This window comes from Mytilus trossulus, chromosome 3, assembly GCF_036588685.1.
Source record: "Mytilus trossulus isolate FHL-02 chromosome 3, PNRI_Mtr1.1.1.hap1, whole genome shotgun sequence".
NCBI classification, from domain to species: domain Eukaryota; kingdom Metazoa; phylum Mollusca; class Bivalvia; order Mytilida; family Mytilidae; genus Mytilus; species Mytilus trossulus.
In genome coordinates, this window is record NC_086375.1 from 51,484,898 (window position 1) to 51,505,017 (window position 20,120).

Genomic DNA, 20,120 nt, shown 5'->3' on the forward strand with positions numbered 1-20,120 from the left:
CACATTGAAACAATTTATTATTTGACTTATTTTTGGTTACTTAACTTGAATGATTAAAATTAAAGAAATATATGCTATTGTATGTTCTTTTATGTATGTTTTATTAGTCAACTGGTGGGTATACTAAAATTATCAGCTCAAAACAGTCGATGGCATGTTTTTTATTGCTATTTTCCATATACTTCCAGCATTTCTCCGGTGAAGCTTCCGAAAGATGAATATAGTTTCTTCTTCCAAAGAAGCAATACAACACAAATTCAAATGACTTATTTGTAGAATTTGTTTTGCTGATCAGATTTGCAGTTTAAAATTTCTTCCCATCTTTTGTAGATTTCAAGATCATAGGCAAAAATGAAAAAAATTTGGTACATTTAAGGGCAATAATTTCTATTAGAAGTTGTGGGACATATATATGTGAACATTCCGTAGAGTAGAGGTCAACATTTTGACTTTATTAGATTGTATATATTTGTAATGGTTTCAAAATAATAGACAAAATTTGCATAATACCCCTATGTTCTAATTTTAGCCATGTTGGCCATCTTGGTTGGCAAAGGTGTCATCGATACCCAAATGATGATTGTGGGTTAATTAAATTTGATCCAGTAGTTGCAGAGAAGATTTTTATAAAAACAATGAAGGACAATACATGACTGATGTGAAGTGGTGAGCTAAATATGATTAAATATGTCATCTAAGGGCAACAACTCATATTAGAAGTACTCTAAAACCTTTGAAATAAATAGACAGTAGTTTTTTTTAGTTTTTTCTTGAATTTTGAAATTGGGCTGCTGTTTGATTTACATATACCCCAAATCTCTATTCATCTGAACATCTGTACTACAGTTTAATTTCCATTTTGTTGCAAACTCAACCTGCCATCAAAGGAAGATAAAACAATAATATATAAATTAAATTTATTATATGAAATTAGATCATTGTTGCACCAAAGGTAATCACAGAATGGCAAATATTTCTAATTCTATTCAATCACAGATTCTTTTTTATCACAGTTTTCTAAGAACATTAAATATCATATTTTTATACTAAAATATTAACATAAACTGGTACATGTACTATCAAATAATTGTTGTTATGAGTATATGATGAAAATATTTTCCCTGAATTATCATTCTAATGGAAATACAAATTATAATATTTGACAAATTTTATCACAGAATGTTAACAAAGTCTTTTTTTAGAGTTCACCTTTAAGCAATAGCAACATTGTTTTAAGTTTTCATATTCATATTTTATCTTTCATTAGATTGACTTTTATACAATTTTATCACAAATCTGAATTTCCTTGAAATATACAATTGAAATTAACAATAACATCTATATACATGAATACATTATAATTTAGCACTTTTCTTGTAAAATTAGCATCACTGTTGTAACCTAAAACATTATTTATATAACAATTTTAAAACAATTATCAAAATCACTGCTACATCAAATTGTTACCCTTATAAAAAAAGGCACAAAATCAACAATAAAAACATTTTATCCCTACACATATAACTTTTAACCTAACTCTTTTTTTATAACAAATTATTCAAGAGTAATTATCTCCCCTTGTTGCACTATTTCAAAAGTAGAACGATTCAAGTTCAGAATAACATGGCTTGTATACAATCTGAAAAGATAAAAATATGAAAACATTATTATATTATAAAGAAATTCTATATATCCTCTTTGAAATCTATATATAGAACTTTACCAACATCACTTTTTTATATCATTGAAAAAGTATTTTTTAGTTGTTGCAAAAAAAAACCATCAGATGTTATTAGTAGTATAATAACAGTTTATATACTTGAATTTGTGAATAATGATTTATGACATTATTATTTGATACTTCAAAAAAGTTCTTAAAAGTGACTAGTAATATATATCTCCATTATTTCAACTTACCAACAGGTGTGTTTCTAAGAACCTCTTTGTAATCTATACTGCACTTTGATCTAACTTTTAAAGGTTTAACTGGAATATTAAGGGCTACAATGCAGCATTGCTCTTTGTTTCTATCTTTTAACTTGGACTTATTGGATATGACAGGCTTAGTTTTGACTTCTAAAGACTTGTTTAAAGGAACAACACTGATATTTCCATCATTCAATGAATTGTTATTAGATCTGTCATTGTTGTTTGTATCTTTTGGATGTGTGACTGTAGTCTTTTGAGATTGTTTTGTTGATTCTGTACCATTTTCACCATCTTTAAGAACAGATACCTGAAAAAGAACATAGCATTTATTAAAAAAGAATTCAAGTCTCATAACAATCAGGGGAGATAATATTGTGATATGGATTTTATAAAATAGTAAATAAAATTGATCTGTTCAGAATGAGGAAAATTTCGTATTATTTGTAGACTTGCTTACCGGTAATTTACGCATGTAAGATCGTTGTTAAAATGTGTATTCACAAACATTTGGAGACAAGCAAACTGCTTTAGATTTTTTTTCTCTCAAAAATTTACAAAGCAAAGGCGCTATGTGCCTTTAAAATTACACACAAAGGACTTGGAGTAAAGATTGGTTAAGCTCATATAATTAAAAACCCATAAAACCATACCTTAAATTAGTTTGTACATTTTTATACAATTCTTTCTTCCTATAATATTTCTAAAATTCACAACTAGTATCAAAATCTTTAAAAAATTCTTCACTTGAAATAAGAACCTCTTTTTCATTATTTGTTTTTTTCTCCAGAACAACTGGTTCAGGGAGATCCACATCCTCCTCTAATGATTCACAGACAATCTCTTGTGAGTTTACTTCTCTGGACTCATAGAATTCAAGCTCATCTTCATCAAACACAGGTAACTGTACTGATGATAGATCAAACTAAAACATAAAAATAACAAAATAAAGCGATGTTGTATAATTGCCAATGAGACAACTATCCTAGAGTCTAAATGTCATCCATTTAATAAATTGCATTCACTTTATTTTGCAAACAAGTTTTAAAAATTTGTGGCCCCAAATAGTTTTTTCTTCTCATAATTAATATATCAATACTCTATGTTTTAAATTTGGTCACTCGAACACTTATCAAATGTGGAAACTTGGAATATGCTTTCCTCTTATATGAATTTTCCCTACTGTTTTTATTTTGTTCATTTTAATATGATATAACAGAGTCATACTGTAAAATTATTGCAAGGTCATTTTTAATAATGTGAATAATGCAACTGAGTGAGTGACACAATACTAAGTACCTACATTCTGATAACTGAAACATAAAAATGTACACAGATTTTTTTGAAAATTGCAATGATAAATGCACGCAGTAATTTCTAAATTTACAGTATCACAAAATCATGAAACTGATTTATCTAGTATACAATAACATCTTACTATACAAAAAAATTGTATTGCCTCCCAATTAAAAAAAACTCAACCTTTAAAAATTAAATAGAAGTATTTCAACAACTAAAATTTGCCAAAATCTACTGAAAAATACCTGAGGAAATTCTTTTTCTTTATTCTTATCCTTTGTTGGAGTGCTAGTAAACACATGCTCTTTATCTGCCTGCAAAAAACAATAGTAAACAGTAATATAACCTGTTAAAAAAAATGCATTGATTATTCAAATTTACTTTAGTAAACTAAGGGGGGGATAACCTGAAACTTTCAACTTTAAAAAAAAACTTTAACAGCACAGTCTTGTTTAATAAACTTTCATTTAAACAAAATTTATTTGAATATCGCCACAAAAGCAAAATATTCAATGGTCATTTAAGACTTTTGAAAAATAAAGAAAAAGATGTCTATTTACAGCAAAATGGTACACACCGAATATATATTCGATTCATCATTGATATTTGCAGGTAAAAAACTCTTTTCCACTAATTTTGATTACAAGCCTTGTACTAACCTTTGGTGAAATGAAAGGTGTAATTGGAGATTCCGTTCTACACATCTTCATAAATGGTGACTTTTCTCTTGTCATTTCAATACTGTCATCTGATTTACCACAAACTAAAATTGAAAGATAATTTTTAAACTGCTAAAAAAATATTTTTCAAGCATTAATTCTTGATATTTTATTTGTTAGTTAAATACTGCACAATTCATTGTAAAAACCTTTAAAAATATTTTAAAGTTTGCATGATGTCCTATACCTATCAACAAATATACTTAATTATATATAAATAGATGTCAAAGAAAAATGTATTAGATGTCATATTAGTTATAAGATTTAAGAGAGAATTCCTTTTTTTTACTTATCATTTTGATATGTATTTACACATTTTCTTAAGTTCTAACATTTCTAAAGTCACTTGTCAAATACAAGAGTTTATGATTTTATTTCTTGTAAATACATGTATATTTCTTCTTCTCTTCTGTGAAGAATGAACATGTTATGAGGAAATGAAATTCTTCACCATGTCATTTTTTTTTAATAATAAAAACATTAAACAATTATATTTTTAAAAGTCGTCTATTTTATACAGAATAAATAATTCTTATAATACCTTTGTTTATTGTTGACAATTCTGGTACCATATCTACAAATGCAGCATGGTCAGACAAAAACATTTTTGTAGAACTAAGTTGTTTTTCTGTAATCTTTTTCTTTTTAGGTCTGGATGGTGCCCTTTACAAATAGAAATGAACTATCTTGTCTATGCTTGTTTAATCATTTAATTGTAAAATCAAATAATGTATTAAATACAAAATATTTCTTTTGTTAACTTATCATAGTGTTAAAACCTCTTTTCCTTTTCAAAATGAACTGTTTGAATTCTTTTGTAAAATTCTTGTCTAAAGAAAAGTTTCATTTAAAGTATTAGAACAAAAACTTTTACTTTTGAAACAATTAATAGAATTTGTACATATATCAATTTCATGAAATAGAAAATAATCTTTAAATACTTACTTGAGTAAATGTAATTTGCATAAAAATAATTCTAATCCAGTGTATTTAAAATCAGCTGGTTTATTTGTGTTTAACAGGAAATAAGACTATAATTATATTATAAACTGATAAATAGTTCCAAAAAGGCAAAGTCAAAAGATACATATAAAGAAAATTGACATAATACTGAAAACATTCAGAAGTAAAGAATAATTCTGTCCAACTTAATTAATTACTATTCTAAATAGATCAAGAAATAGTTTCTCATGCTGAAATAGTTAATGCCAACATGTTATTTTTCTGTGTGTTTCTAATTGATTTCATCCTTAAAAAGACATAATTTTTACCTCAACTCTTCCAAAACTTGTAGTGCAGTTATCTGTTTAGTTGGTGTCTTCTCTGCTTTTTGTTGAATAGGTGTCTTTTCTATAATTTCTGTAAAATCAATTGGATTGTGTAGCTTCAAGTTGCTTTGTTAATAAAACTTATCCTATTATTCCTTTATATATAAATAAGATATGAGAAGTCAATTCCACTCAAAGAGACAGGGTTGTGTATATTAAGTAGATGGAAGTAGATTGAGCTAAATACTCAGCTTGGGTAGAATACAGAGTTCTTTACACTATATAATACTCAGCTTGGGTAGAATACAAATATTCCTACACTGTATAAACATACTTAAGAGTACACACACTTAGATGGCTACTACTAATTAAAGTTAACAATAATTTTAATGTATATGTGAGTGTTTTGATCTTTTGTATTTCATCACTATAAGTTTTAATCTGAAAAAACAATGTCTAGCTACATGTTTAGAATTTAAATGTGAAAGCAGAAAATGTTTGATTTTTTAATTCACTTAAATATTTTCAGATAGATAGATAGATAGATACATGTTTTTATTCTTATTTGAATATAACAATACAAGATACATATATTTTTCTGGAGTAAAATCATATTGATGACAAATGTTGTAATATTTCTTACTTGATCTACCCTGAGAGAATCTTATTGAAGATAAATCTACAGGAAACCCACAATCTTTGATGTTTTGTGCATTTTTCTGAATTGTTGAGTTCAACTTTTGATTGAATGAAATGCCTGCCTTGTCCTTTTCTATAAATTCACATTCTGACTTCACTGTGGTAAGCTGAGAGGGTTTATCTATAAAAAAAATATAAGAAATATTTACTCAAGACTACAAGGGAAGAATGATAACAACTACAGGTCACTATACAGCCATCAACCATGTGTAAAACATACAGCATATTGTAAGCTTTAAAAGGCCCTTAATATAACTAAATGTGAAAAGAAATACCAACAGACAGATTCAAGCTAATATAATATATAAACTGACAGCAACCATACAAATTTGGGTATATACCATGTATGTGTATATCTTTTTATCTTACCTCCTATACATTTCTAAGAATATGATTGGTTAAGAGCAACCATGTGGCAACTGTGTATATTCCATATTAGGTTAGTAAGGTTCCATATTAGGTTAGCAGTGTGTCACTTTATACACACAACATGGTGGTGAGAAAAAAATCTTAAAGGTTTCAACAGACGATTAAATCGATAATGAACGATTGAAATTATTTCCATACAACACATTTGAAGCTAACAAGTTGTTATTATTGGCATTTGTTTTTGAATAGTTGGTCCATAACACTAACAGTATTGAAGACTTGATCACTTTTATAGACCACTAGTCTAAATATCACATGTTAAGATAGTGGGTAAGATAAATTTGTTACAAAGTGTGCTAGTGACCTAATACATTATATATGGGGTCAATAAATTCCATATGGGGATTTGAGCTTCGCTCTCACCCGATATGGAATTTAATGACCCCATATATATCGTATTAGGTCACTAGCACACTATGTAACTAGTAATATACAACAAGTACCCCCTCCCCTCTGTCAGCAAAACAATGACAATTTATTGACTACTGTCTTTTGGCTTGGCACATGCCTATAAAGAATGCAACAGTTTTAACATGGGTTTTTAAATTTTTTACTTCAAATTCCTTTCTTTCCTTATTCTTTTTCACAAATCACAAGGCATATAATTATTCTTCTAAAAATACAGGTACTTACCAGCCAATTTTAGATTTCCTGTTATGGACCTTCCATTATTTTCAACAATTTTTTTCAGAGTAGATGTGCCAGTACTGTTTGCTCCAATATGAGTGGTACTGGTATTTTCTGTATTTGGATGTGTGGAATTGGCTGTTTTACTTGTTTTCTTTGAACTGGGTAAAGTTGATTGCACTGTTTGAGTACCAGATTCAGTCACCCAGGTGTAAGTATAGGTATATTCTTCCTCATCATTTCCGTTCTCATCATCTTCTTCATCGCTGTCATCATCCATGTCATCAAAAGTTTCAGGATCTTCAGTAATTTCTTCAGCACTAACATTGACTAACAGTCTGTTCATCTCTTCTTTTTTTCCTGTGTAACAGTTCATAATTTAAATATTTTTCTTTTATTGTAAACAAATTCTACAACACAAATGCATAAAATTTTTAATACTGAAGAAAGTAAACATGGAGTGAAAAATAGTTGACTTATAAAAACCATGAAACCTAATTTTAAAAATCCTTTTCAAGTAGTTCCTGAGAAAAATGCGCAAAAATATTCATGGGACGGATGGACGGACTGACAGATGGATGGACAGACAGAGGTAAAACAGTATACCCCTTTTTTTAAAGCGGGGGTGTAATAATCTTTCATTCATACCTTTATAAATGTCTGGTCCTTCAGGTACTTCACAGACATATTCTTGATTCATTTTTGGTAATAGGAATGAAATTTTTTGCTGCCCTGAAAAATAGTATTTACAGTGCACAAACAGGAATAACTATATTAATGAATGATAAAGTTTGTTTCTGATGCAACCCCCTTTTTCTCCTTTTGTTGAAGGTAACAAAGAACAAAGATTTTTAGGGAAAAAAAACAGTTTTGCCATAGAAAACCAAGAAAATTATCCTGACAAAAATTGAGATGTGTTGGATTTGCTAAAATAAATGCGAATGATATGCACAATAGGATAAAATAGTTAGTGGACTATTTTTTTTAATTACAGACTTCATTGTAAATTTAAAGAATTTAATTATTCAATTTTATATACCTTTCAAAAAGATTGACAGTACATCAACAATATTTCTACATACATTCAATGTTAGGGAGATATAATAAAACATACTGTGGCATCGACAAACAGAAAACCTAAAAATACATTATGTTTCAAGAAGTTATCTGAACAGTTATCATTATCACAATAACCATACATGTCATTCCTTCATCCTTGCGCAGAACTTCAATACTTTCATCGCTTCCCGACCAGGAATATTTTGTCCTCTTTCTATCTTTCAGAGTTTTACTGGATTTCCCTTTGTCTTTTGATATATCCATTTGTTTTATATTATCATTGTTCTTCATTGTTCTCTTTGTACCATGCTGTGCCATTTCTAATGAGTTCCTCTTCAATGGAGTTGACTGATGTCCACCTTTCTTTGTGGACTTCTGAAAAACCATAAAATTGAATTTTATATTTTTTTGTAAGTGGAGTTTTTTCTACAGTATACTTGTAAATGAGAGGTGTCTTATTGAAGAAATTTGATTATTTTTAAGAATGAATAAGATCTATAACATTGTGTTTTATAGGTTTGAACAGATTTTAAATTCAAAATACAAATAAGTAAATTTTTCAATTCATTTTCTTCTTGCAATATTACGCATGTAGAAACAAGTATACCAAGATGACAAAAAATCAAATAGAAAGCAAAAACCAAGCATTATAACAGCTTACCAAATTTCTCTGATTACATTGTGCTGTTTTTACTGGTCTCATTATTCTTCCACCAATCACAGGAGGTTGTCTGTAAACACAATAGTAACAATATTAAAATTTCATATAGGCACAAGTACTCTGCAAGGGTAAAAAAAAAGCAGATGATGAGATATTCTAAGGGGATAATTTTTACTTCAGGGGGATACTTTATTTCTGCACTAGACCAATACATGGAGAAGTTTTACAGACATAGCTTATACTCTATAAAATGCTTTGCTAAGCGCAGCCTGATACAACCACAGAGGTTGACCCCTGTACAGTTGGGGGAAATTTTTGACACAATATGAAAGCTTGATACGCTCTGATTTTGGAATGTGATAGCATTTTTGACATAATACAGGTTTCTGACATAAAATAAATGTGATAAAATATCTTAAAAATCTATTGCGCAATATTTCTTCTTGAAAATTAAAAAAAAAAAATTGAAGAAAAAACATATGAACTGATCCTTAAAAATTCCCCTCCAATCTTTATGAACCCCCTACTATATGAAGCAGTTACCTAAACTCAATCTCAGCCTTCCTTTTTTATTCTGGAACCATTTAGTACAATTTAGAGAAATCCATACACTTATTACACACAACATTGTCTTGAAACTAGAAAAAAATGCTTGTTTTTGACCTCTTCTTTGCCCCTTATTCCTGCATGTTTGGGGCAATTACCCACAAACAGACTTTGAGCCTTCCTTTTGAAATATGGATAATTGTGGATCAAAATACCAGAGAGTTCCATACTCTTATACACAAGTTATTGTCTGGAAACTACTAAAATGTTGTTTTTTTTGCCCCTTATTCCTAAACTGTTGGTACAATAACCCCCTAAATCAATCCCAACTTTTCTTTTGTGATATTGAATATTATAATAAAATTTCAGAGAGGTCCATTTTCTAAAACTTAGTTATTGTCAGAAACCATATGTGTTTGGACAATGGCGCTGACAATGAGGCAGACAACAACGACATCATAGCATTATACATTTACTAACCCAACAAAATTTTTGTGGTTGTTTAAAAATTTAAAAATTTTGTCAGAGTAAACTGATACTTCACTCGCTTACAAACATTACCAATCCATTATAAAATTGGCAGCATTTTTGAATTTGTGATCATAAATGGTCTTTAAGACAATATTTGATATGAATTACATCAGGCAAAGTTGACCTTTAATGTTCTTAGATGATTTTGTTAAGATTCCATTATTTGATGAAGTGTATTCTTAAGGTGGTACCCAATACTTTCACTAAAATTAATTTGGCTCGTTTAATTTTCATAAAATTTTGACAAATTATTTACTTTGACCCTTTAACAAAAATATAAAAAAATTCAAAAAATTCTAACCAAGCGTTTTATCAGAAAAATTACACTGGTTATATAGCAGTTTGGCGAACACTAATTTTGATCATTGAGAAGCTTTATATTGCCTTCACAACGCAACGTAATTAAAACGCTCAGCTGATATTACAGAGTTATCTCCCTGTAGTGTTAGGAACCACCTTAAAGCATTTGTTAAGAGCATAAATAATATCAAATATTGAAGATTGTTTGTATGACTTTTAGTTTTGAATATGTATGAATGTTGATGCATTTTAAAGTACACAACATTGATAATGGTTTCCCTTAGACATTTTGCATTTTAGATAAACATTTAATTACAATATAAATTAAATATGAGAAATTGAGTGAAATAGGTGAATATGAAATTGACAGCTAATGCACCTTTAATGTTTACTTTCAATCATACTTTTTGAGACCATTGAGACTCACTAGTAGGCACAGAAACTCTTAAACTTACATTTTAAGCTGATTAACTCTTGGAATCTCTACATCAACATTGCAATCTGTTGAAATTTAAAGATAATGTCACAATCCATGAAAATTGAAAAATACAAATATCTGAAGCTGTTGTTTGTGCATTACAATAACTCTTACCAACAAAAACATTGCTATCATACTTTCAAATTTGAGCGTAATGTAATGAATTTTCCTTTCGTCTTAAGGGGGAAATTAATACACCATGTTAATACTCTTTAATTTGTGTTTCAAACCGATCTACTGAGTTACTCTTAAAATGGTTATATATGGATTTACACAGACAATATTTTCATAAATACACATCGAACTTGTCATAAATATTTCAAAATTGTATACTTAAATCAAACAATCTCTTTTACTCATATTAATATATATACATGTACTTAAGAGATCCAACAATAACGTTTCTTCCTTAGGAAGTTAGGATAGGTACAGAAATGTTAACTAATTAGGCTTTACCTTCATCACTTTCAGAGTCAGATGCATCGAATATGGTGTCATCTTTTTCCTGTATAGCAACAGACTTTGGTCTGCTTTTAGAGTATGTTTTGATTTGGTTCATTAGATGTTCAGCATTTCTCAACTTGCTTATCCTTGGAAAAAAATAAAATATATATACATGAACTTGAAGTTTACAAGTATTAAAGTATGTGTTATGTAAGGATTTATTCGATTAATTTTTTAAACAAATGGCATGAAATTTACAAAAGACACTAACTGATTGATTTTTGTTGGTGTTTCACAGCAATTAACACACTTTTAAGCTAAGTCATGTGGCAAGCTTTTTAAGATCTTTTAAGGTGGAGGAAGCTAGAATCCCTTTGAGAAAACCAGAACCCTTCAGCAGCAGAACTAGCAATGCTTTTTAACTAAGAATGAAGTTTTTTTTCTACCTAGCTATGATTCGATTTCACAGATGAACTACTTAAGACAACACACTGGCGTAGCACACGGTACGGTTGGTACGGTTGGTACGGTTCCGACCGTACCAATTTTTACTGCAGGTACGGAAAACCGTACCAAAAAAATCAAAATATAAAAAAATATGCTAGAATATTATGCAAACTACGGAAGTGTATTAGCGCCACACATTTAAAAAAAAAAAGTTCTTCCTATGTTTGCGTTATAAGGAAAATGTGTGGCGCTAATAGGCTTCCGAAGCAAACACCCCATCCAATAAGCTTATTACATTTACCCCTGCCTGTATTCTGAAAGAAAGAAAAAAACTATGTCTCTCAACTTTGAAAGTACTAAGTACTGAGAACGTCAATGTACGTAACCGCAGTACCGTAATCAGTTTATTGATTAGCAATTAATGATTAATTAATCGGAATTGTTTAAAATGCTTTTGCTGATAATGTTGGGTGTTGTTATTGGTTCATGCGTCAATCTGACACAGACTGAATAAACTTAAACTGATGTATAATAATCTGAAGAATGCTTAAGCCAGCAACAATCGCCAGCTAATTCGGAAAATCTCCACACGATGTTGCTAGTTTTTAATAAGTTTAAAGCATCAGTTAAGAATCATTTCCACAGTCGAAGAAGCCAGCAGTCTTTCTTTTGATTGATTGTTGCAAGTTTTGATTCCAAATGATGTAGATATAAACCTCATAGCATTCAAAACAATTGGAAATAGTAATATTATTCCACAATGCAATATCCTTAGTTTTGCGGGTAACCGATATATGTAATGATTTCACTCATGTTTTTTTAATAAATCCACCACAAGTCAAGTTCAAAATCAGTTTATTGATTGTTTATTTTCTTAACGTCCAGTTGCAAATATTTCAAGCATAATGTCAAGTGATTAGAGGTGAGAGCTTTTTTTTAATGTAAGATACCGTATTGCAAAAGGGGATATAAAATTTATCAGGACTATGGAGTTGTTCATTAAAAGTCGGGATTGGTTATGCTTTGGGACTACGTAAGACCTCTAAGTCTTCATACCCCTTTCTGTACTATGCCTTTCTTTGAGTGCCCTCACGTAACATAAACCCCGAAAATAAATAACTATTCATTATTTCACATTTCTATACTTCATCGAGAGGCGGTTTTTGCGAGACCACCGATTTACTCGTTCCAATGTTTTTTACAATAATTTAGATTTGTAGGAATGGTGTAGAATTTTATGTAGAAAGTGCATAATCGCGATCAAATGGACGAATGACAAACCAGAGAACAAATTAGACACACAAACAAGGACAAACAACACTATTAAACATTGAAAACTAAAATCAAATTTGGAAAACGGACCCAGTTTTGTGCCTGTCCCAATTCAGGAACCTCTGGCCTTTGTTTTTCTTGTATTGTTTTCAATTTTGATTCTTATGTGTTATGGAGTCTAGAAAGGTGTGAATTCCTCAAAATTTGTTTTACCTGGGCCAGCAGTACTATAATAAAAGACTTCTGAGGTTCATATCATTTACACTCGATGTTTTTATCATGTTTTTTTTTAATATCAATGTTGAACCCGGGTTGGGTTGCAACATTCATAGTGAAAAAAATCTGATACTATCCGAATTAGGGTGCAACATTGATTCCGCTAAAAACATTGAATGTAATGATATGAACCTCGGAAGTTTTATATTATAGTTCTACAGGGCCGGCTGTAGCCTATCCCATGCAGTGTGTGAGGATTGTCGTAGGTTTTTTTATACACATTCCCGATCCTCATTCATTTTTCTATTCACTACAGCTCAATAGTTGCTAGCCGCACTTTGTTTTATTTTAAAAATTTAATAATAATAAGATCTTATAATAAGTTAACTGACAGAAATCACTTGTAAATTATCTGAATTTTGCGCAATGATTTGTGGCGAGGTATAGTATGACAGGATTGTTCTCATTCACCGATCTTGCTATGTAAATGGCACACAAATAGAAAACAAACTACAAAACCCGCAAGACACAGACAATCATTTTTTTCTTTTCAAATTGTCTTGTAAAAAAATGCTGCCGTTCAAAAACATTTTGAGTGCAAGGAACCACTCAGAATGCAGGATTTTAATACTATAAACCTCAGAGCTTCTGGGGCCCTAAGCGGCCCCCATACCCCCTGCCGTAATTAAGCCTCACTATGCGAAGCTGGATGGGCCACTTTGTGGACCATATATCTAATTTGCCGAAACCGTACAGTTATTTTTGGCATGCTACGCCTATGCAACAGGTATTCATAATCATTATTCTTGATTATCAATTGGATCATTTGATAAAGTTTGGCCATGATCCTGAATACAACACTGATGGACTATATACATTGAAACCTTTGAAATTCCTAGTCTTACATATGGCAGATTTTACAGTATTGTGTTCTGTCTCCTACTTTCATGTTGCTAACGTGACGGAGACAAAAATAAGTAACGTTAGCGACATTTGGACATGTAACATGAGCAACAACATCTTTAAAAGTTCAAATGTATGCACACAGTGATGTTTAATATATGCCTGTCAGAAGTAATAAAATTGTACAGTCTGGTTTAGAATTTCTAAATATACAGAATGTCATTTGCAGGTGTACTTTATATCAAATGAATACACATGAAACCAATTCGTAATAGTAACATTAGCAACATCTACTATCATGACATTACGTTTTGTTGCGAACGTCTTTTTGATGGACGGAATACATTTAAGGTCCTCTTGTAACGATATTTCATACAACTAACCTTCTTTGCTACCCCATCATGTGAAGGAACTGACTCCGAATCTAATCCTGCATAGGGCGATATCGTAACTCCTATACAGGAGAGTTACAGATCTAAATATATGTTGCTCACGTGACACTGATTTGGACAGAAACCTCAAGTAGTAACGTTCGCAAAAAATAAAACAGCCAATGATATTGATTCCTCAAGTCCTTTGACCCCCTTACGTCATCCAAATTTAATATGATTGCTATTTTCAATTATTTATAAAACCCGGGATAAAAATAACTACAATTGCCTGTCTGAGAACCAACAAGAAAATTGCGATCGTGACATACCACAATGGACGGAAAAGACGTGACGTTAGCAACAATATTATTAAATTACCTTTTTTAGCCTTTACCAATAAAAATCTGCCTTAAAGTTATGATTAAAACACAAAAGAAGACTTTTTATTAAAATATAAGTCCATGTGAAAAGGCTCAACTTATAAATAATACTTCAAAATTTCACTCCAAATAAGCTGGATGTCAGTAAAGTAGGTCATGATGTCTATTCCATGTCCAATATTTTGAAATTGAAAACCCTCTAATTCCAACAAAAAACACAAACACAGAGTAATTTTTATTTTTATTTACTCAGAAAGACACATTTTATTCAATAACATAATGCATTACTCCATTATACAGTCTGTTTCACAGTTTCAGCAATTGCTTTTTTGATGGATACAAAAAAATAATAATTCCTTCTTATTGTAAAATCTGCCATATACTTTATTACTATTTGTTCGCCATTACTGGATATCACACAGGTTCCCATAAAATTTTGATGTCATAAAAGAAAATATCTGACGCCACAATGGAAAAGTGATTGTTGTATGCGTCAGAAGTTCAGCCGGTATTAGCCATAAGGTGTATTAGATTCAATATTTAGAGTAGGATCAGATTCGGAGTCTACAATATATATTTTTTAAGTCAAAAATGATTAATCTTGTCCAGTAATTTTTAATGAGAGGGGGAGGGATGATTGCACAAGAGGGGGCTCAATCCAGTCATGCTTCAGTGGTTCCCTATAAATGCAATCAAATTTTCCCAAAAACAAAAAAAGGGGGGATAAATCCGCCTCTGTTGTCAATGATTGTTCTGAATTTTGGTGAAAAGTAGTATGAAAGATTTTTATAGTGAACATTCCTATAGTATACAATTCCTTGGGACTTGATAAAAACAATGCACAAGCCTATCAAACACACCGACATTCTATTTTTTACCTTTAAATAGATAGAAATGAAACCTAAACTTTTTAACTGTCTGATTCAGTGATTGAAATAATGCTAGACCTATGAACTATAATGTATGTTTGGTGTGCAGTTCGTGTATCCAAATATCTAGAAGAAGAAAACGTTCAACAGGACACCTTTGACTGTTCGAGTAGAATGATTTATTGCCGTCATCAGTTTAGAAAAACCTTCTCTCATTGGTCAATTTTTTTATCAAAGGATGTTAACGTATCCTTGATTGGACTTCCACAAAACTTGCAGACGAATTCCGAACACGTGCTCAAAAGGTAAACAAATAGTTGAACCCGCAAATGTTTTCGAACTAGAGTCACAAGGAATGTTAACTGGAATTTTAACTTCTTCATATTCAGCATTATTGCTGACATTCTTGTCTGGTTTTTCAGTTGAAGAAACAATCCTGATTTATACACCGTTAATGGTTCTATTTTACGGACTATTGTTTTTGTCATTGGTTTTAACAGTTGTTTGGGTTAGTAAAAGTTCTATTAAAAATAGACAAATGCATGTTAGAACTACTGTGTTGTTGCTAAAGCACCAGACGTGTCTTTTAATTTCTACTGAAAGAGGGTAATTGGGGTCCAACGAATCAACATAAAACTCTTCAAATGACAAGCCTCCACACATGAGGGGGAGGACAGGGGTACCCTTCTCCCTTCTCCCACCCCTCTTCTCCTTACTCCTACTCCTCTTCTCCTTTCTCCTACCCCTCTTCTCCTTTTTTTTTTTTAATTAACGTGAAAAAAGAGAGATATTTTATTTGTTCATATTTTATTTTTTTCTCCAACTTTTCCTCCTTTCTCCCAGCCTTCATGTCCTTTCTCCTACCCCTTTCTCCTTTCTCCTACCCCCTTTCTCCCTGTCTCCCTTATCCCTGTCCTCCCACTCACACATGGTGTTTTTTGATTTAATATGTGAATACTTGTACCAGAGACATATAATATTGTATTATATGTCTCTGATATAATTAGCTTACTAATTTGTGTTCAAAGATTTTTTCTCAAATTCTCATCTTGGATTTAAAACATACTAAAACACATTATATTTGTATTCAAATTATAAAGAAAGTCAAAAATAAACAAAACTATGCATGGGCTCATAATAGATGTCGTATATATGTCTCTGGTTGAGCTATAAAGACTGCTGACCGTCAATTAAATAACCCTATATTAACATAACTAAAGATATAAATAGGGAACAAACTCTTGCAATTGGATTTTTCTAGTTCTAACTTCTGTTTGATTTCATATCTTAGGTTAATTATTGTTTTTACCTGTACATAAAGAGTTATTGTGGATCGAATCAGGCGATCAAATGGTTTACCCTTGTTTCACTTTCAAAGTTGTCATTCTTTATGTTTCAATAACTGAATACTCCTTATTCTTGTGTAACCCATCAATAGCTATAAGGGTTCAATTGAAGTCACATGAATAAGGTCAAATTGTTCATTTGTATGTGAATAATTCATCAGCAATGTTTCTTAGCTTATTTGGACAAAATTAAACCAAACAGGCTGCTTAAATCAAATTAGTATTTCACTTTCATCAATGATTGAACAAAAATAATCATATTTTAATTTTTTGTTATATCTCATAGCAACAAAATGTAATGCTCTTTTAAAATCTTATATTAACATTACAATGTAATTTAAAACAATCATTGACAAGGTTCCTGATCAGCACATTAGGTTTAGAAGATACGAAGGGTGAAATTTGAAACCATATGATGATAAAAAATAAGACAACATTGTTACAGAAAAAGAATTCAAACAATGAATATACAAACAGCAGTCCACACAGCCATGTACAAAATAATTTTGAGATAAAATCATGCCTGGGTGAAGAACTGTTTTTAAATGCATACTAGAGTTGTCATGATAACTTTTATATATGGTCATGATTTTTAAAATTTGATTATTAAAGTCATGTTATACTGACCAGCAAACATATATATGAAGGTTGAGTTAAACTCAAATTATCAATTTGTAAAAAATATTACTTAGTATGGGACAATAATGAATTAAAAAATATCTATATGAAAGAGGACTTTGTCTTTATGGAACCAATGATTGGTTTAAATTTGATATTGTCAGATGTTTTTTAGGATTGATTAGTGTAACTGTAACACCTCTTTCAGCACTAATATCAGTATTGTGGCATTTTGTGGTGGTAAGTTTTTATTGTTCAAGTAAGATAGAGTAACTGGAGAGAACCATGATATCTGGTAGGAAAATTCTAGTCCATTTAGATTAGATTTGCAACATTCACTCAGATTTCAACTCAAAATATCAGTAATTCACATTTATTTATTTATTTTCAGGGTCTTGTTCATTAAAAAAGATGTTCACCAGTAACAATGTATTGGCATAAAGGATCACAAGAACAATCTGTTCCACAGACACCCCCAATATTCCATGAACTGCCTGACAGAAGTACTTATGACTCACCATTTGCTACAGTTCCAGATTACAGTGATTTTGGTTTAAGTCAACAAAGCCAAGGTACAAGTTTTGATTTACAGATTCAATGGTACAAAAGTTACTGGTGTATTATTAAAGCCAAGCCTTAAAGGATTTAATTAATTGTATACCAGTTTATGTGAGGCAATATTAATAGTTAGATTGCCAATGTATTTCATTATGATCTGTAAAAAAATGTTTACAATAAAAAGAACTAAATAAAAGATAACAAAACACAAAATTTTCTTTTTTGCCAGTCTTCATGATTAGCAGCAAACACACATGCCTAAACCCTAATAGGTCAGTGGCAAGTTGTAAAAAACGGGTTTTCAGGCAAGTAATAGGAGTATGCTAAAATGTTTTTGTGATGAATGTACATCTAGCTATGATCCACCATAGCATCTTCTAGTTGTTGTAAGTAATAAAAGGTTACATTTTCACTATATTATATTTCAATTATATGTATTTTCAGACAGCCAAGAAGCAAACGTTCCAGGAACACCATTCATTCAATCAACAGTTCACAGTTTTCTTACACCTACCACACCAGTAAATTTAAACAGGAGACCACATCATCATGAAACACCTTTGCTTGAAATTGTTCTGCTAAGATCAGGTATTTATATAGGCTTGAAATTTCCCACAAATGTTACCAATGATTGCTAGTGTAAAAACATTTTGTAAATGCAAGGTAAATAACTCATGTTTTTAAACAACAGTATACAGTGTTTTTAAGTGTGACAAGCACATTGTTCATTGTACTATTAATTATATTGGCCAAACTAATAAAAGAAGCTTATTGTTTTAATTATACTTAGTTGCTGGCACACAAGAGAGAAATAAGAGTACATATCATAGATTGTTTTAAATGAGAATTATATTTCCTGCAAGTGAAGATTTATGCTTTTTTTTGTTTATGTGTAAAACATAAATGTACAATGACTGATTAAATTTCAATTTTCTAACATGGCTGTTAGAATGTATACTTCAACTGCTTATAAATTTTTACGATATCACAGTTTTATTGTTTATGAGGTAACTTTAATATAAAAAACAAATTCAAAGTCTATTATTACAAATATCACCTATTCCCCCCAAAAAATTTCTTGATAAAAATTATAAAATCAGTTATCAAAAGTGGAAAAAGTACAAAATGTGAGAATTGGAGTGTCTGAGATATGAACTTAGATGTTAAAAACAATGAAAATGAAAGAAATCATAAATATAGATCAATGAGACCATTTTTTATAGAAAATTGTTTTACTGTGAAATTATTAAATGCATCCTTACACTGAAACTGAACTGAAATAAGGAATTTAATAAGTACTTATCATACTGTGTAGGTAAGACATTTCTGGAAGTTTGTTTAATATAATTAAAATATGCTACTCATCTCTCTTTTCAGCAAGAAAGCATACTATTACAAGTTCAGAGCAGAGTTTAAGGCCATATGATAGTCCAGGAACACCACAGCTTGAACAGACTGTGCCATGCACACCGAAACGAAATGTTGTAATAAATCCTTCAAGCAATATAAGATTATCACCTGTGATGTCACCATGCACACCTAAACAAAATGTAGTTGTAATGAATCCTTCAAGCAACATTAGACCTGTGATGTCACCAACACCGAACAAATGTGAAAACCTCAATATTTTTAATGATGACGATGAAATCTTTTTGAAATAAAGTAGTAAATTTTATTTTTATTGATGGTATGTTTTATTTGTATAATTGTAGCCTTCAAAATTAAAATTTAAGTCAATAATTTAGATGATGCAACTAAAGCATAATGTGGTGTTATATTTTGCATGGTCAAAATTACCTTTTTTTTTAACATCGATATAATAGCTACCTAGTTGTGTGTAGGGAAAAAATAGATAATGTAGGAAAGACACAATCCTTATAAAAAAAAAATAGAAGGTGGTATCTATTCGAGATATTGATAACATTTTTCTCTTTATGTATAAATTAATAAATTATTAAACTTACCATGCATTTATTTAATCAATTCATAGATAAGATATTTGTAGACTGTAATCATGGAAGATGTAATGGCAGATTTATGGCATCTCAATTTGTACCATGGTTTCTTAAGTAACTTTACAAATTTATGCTTCAAGATTGTTCTGCCACATTCTTTATGTGCCTGTCCTTAGCCAGGAGGCTGGAATTCAGTGCT

The 20,120-nt window shown here is 30.4% G+C and overlaps 2 protein-coding genes across 3 annotated transcripts; one reads left to right on the forward strand and one right to left on the reverse strand.

Annotated features, from left to right (window-relative positions):
* Positions 1-905: 905 nt before the first annotated feature.
* Positions 906-15,640, reverse strand: LOC134710866 (putative uncharacterized protein DDB_G0292292). The gene is made up of 15 exons (XM_063571277.1): positions 15,454-15,640; positions 10,999-11,132; positions 10,520-10,565; positions 8,688-8,757; positions 8,167-8,401; positions 7,616-7,699; positions 6,974-7,327; positions 5,856-6,032; positions 5,216-5,303; positions 4,486-4,607; positions 3,885-3,988; positions 3,471-3,539; positions 2,687-2,851; positions 1,918-2,236; positions 906-1,639 (listed from the first exon to the last, which is right to left on the reverse strand). The coding sequence occupies exons 2-15, from the start codon at positions 11,099-11,101 to the stop codon at positions 1,614-1,616; spliced, it is 1,962 nt and encodes a 653-aa protein (XP_063427347.1). The 5' UTR covers positions 11,102-11,132; positions 15,454-15,640; the 3' UTR covers positions 906-1,613.
* LOC134711781 (uncharacterized) lies at positions 15,627-19,647 on the forward strand. Of its 2 annotated transcripts, none has more exons than XM_063572651.1 (4): positions 15,627-15,749; positions 17,800-17,980; positions 18,411-18,554; positions 19,344-19,647. In XM_063572651.1, exons 2-4 carry the CDS (start codon positions 17,836-17,838, stop codon positions 19,625-19,627), a joined length of 573 nt encoding a protein of 190 aa, XP_063428721.1. In that variant the 5' UTR covers positions 15,627-15,749; positions 17,800-17,835; the 3' UTR covers positions 19,628-19,647. The 2 variants fall into 2 exon arrangements, with proteins under 2 accessions (XP_063428721.1, XP_063428722.1); XM_063572652.1 differs by lacking the exon at positions 15,627-15,749 and adding an exon at positions 15,756-15,952.
* The last annotated feature ends 473 nt before the right edge of the window (positions 19,648-20,120 follow it).

Coding starts and splice junctions, on each gene's coding strand:
- LOC134710866 (XM_063571277.1), bottom strand. CDS start 11,101: ATGAACCAAATCAAAACATACTCTAAAAGCAGACCAAAGTCTGTTGCT. Junction 6,033..6,973: donor AGGAAATCTAAAATTGGCTG/GTAAGTACCTGT, acceptor TTTTTTTTATAG/ATAAACCCTCTCAGCTTACC. Junction 5,304..5,855: donor ATTCTCTCAGGGTAGATCAA/GTAAGAAATATT, acceptor TTGATTTTACAG/AAATTATAGAAAAGACACCT.
- LOC134711781 (XM_063572651.1), top strand. CDS start 17,836: ATGTATTGGCATAAAGGATCACAAGAACAATCTGTTCCACAGACACCC. Junction 17,981..18,410: donor TTTAAGTCAACAAAGCCAAG/GTACAAGTTTTG, acceptor ATGTATTTTCAG/ACAGCCAAGAAGCAAACGTT. Junction 18,555..19,343: donor AATTGTTCTGCTAAGATCAG/GTATTTATATAG, acceptor CTCTCTTTTCAG/CAAGAAAGCATACTATTACA.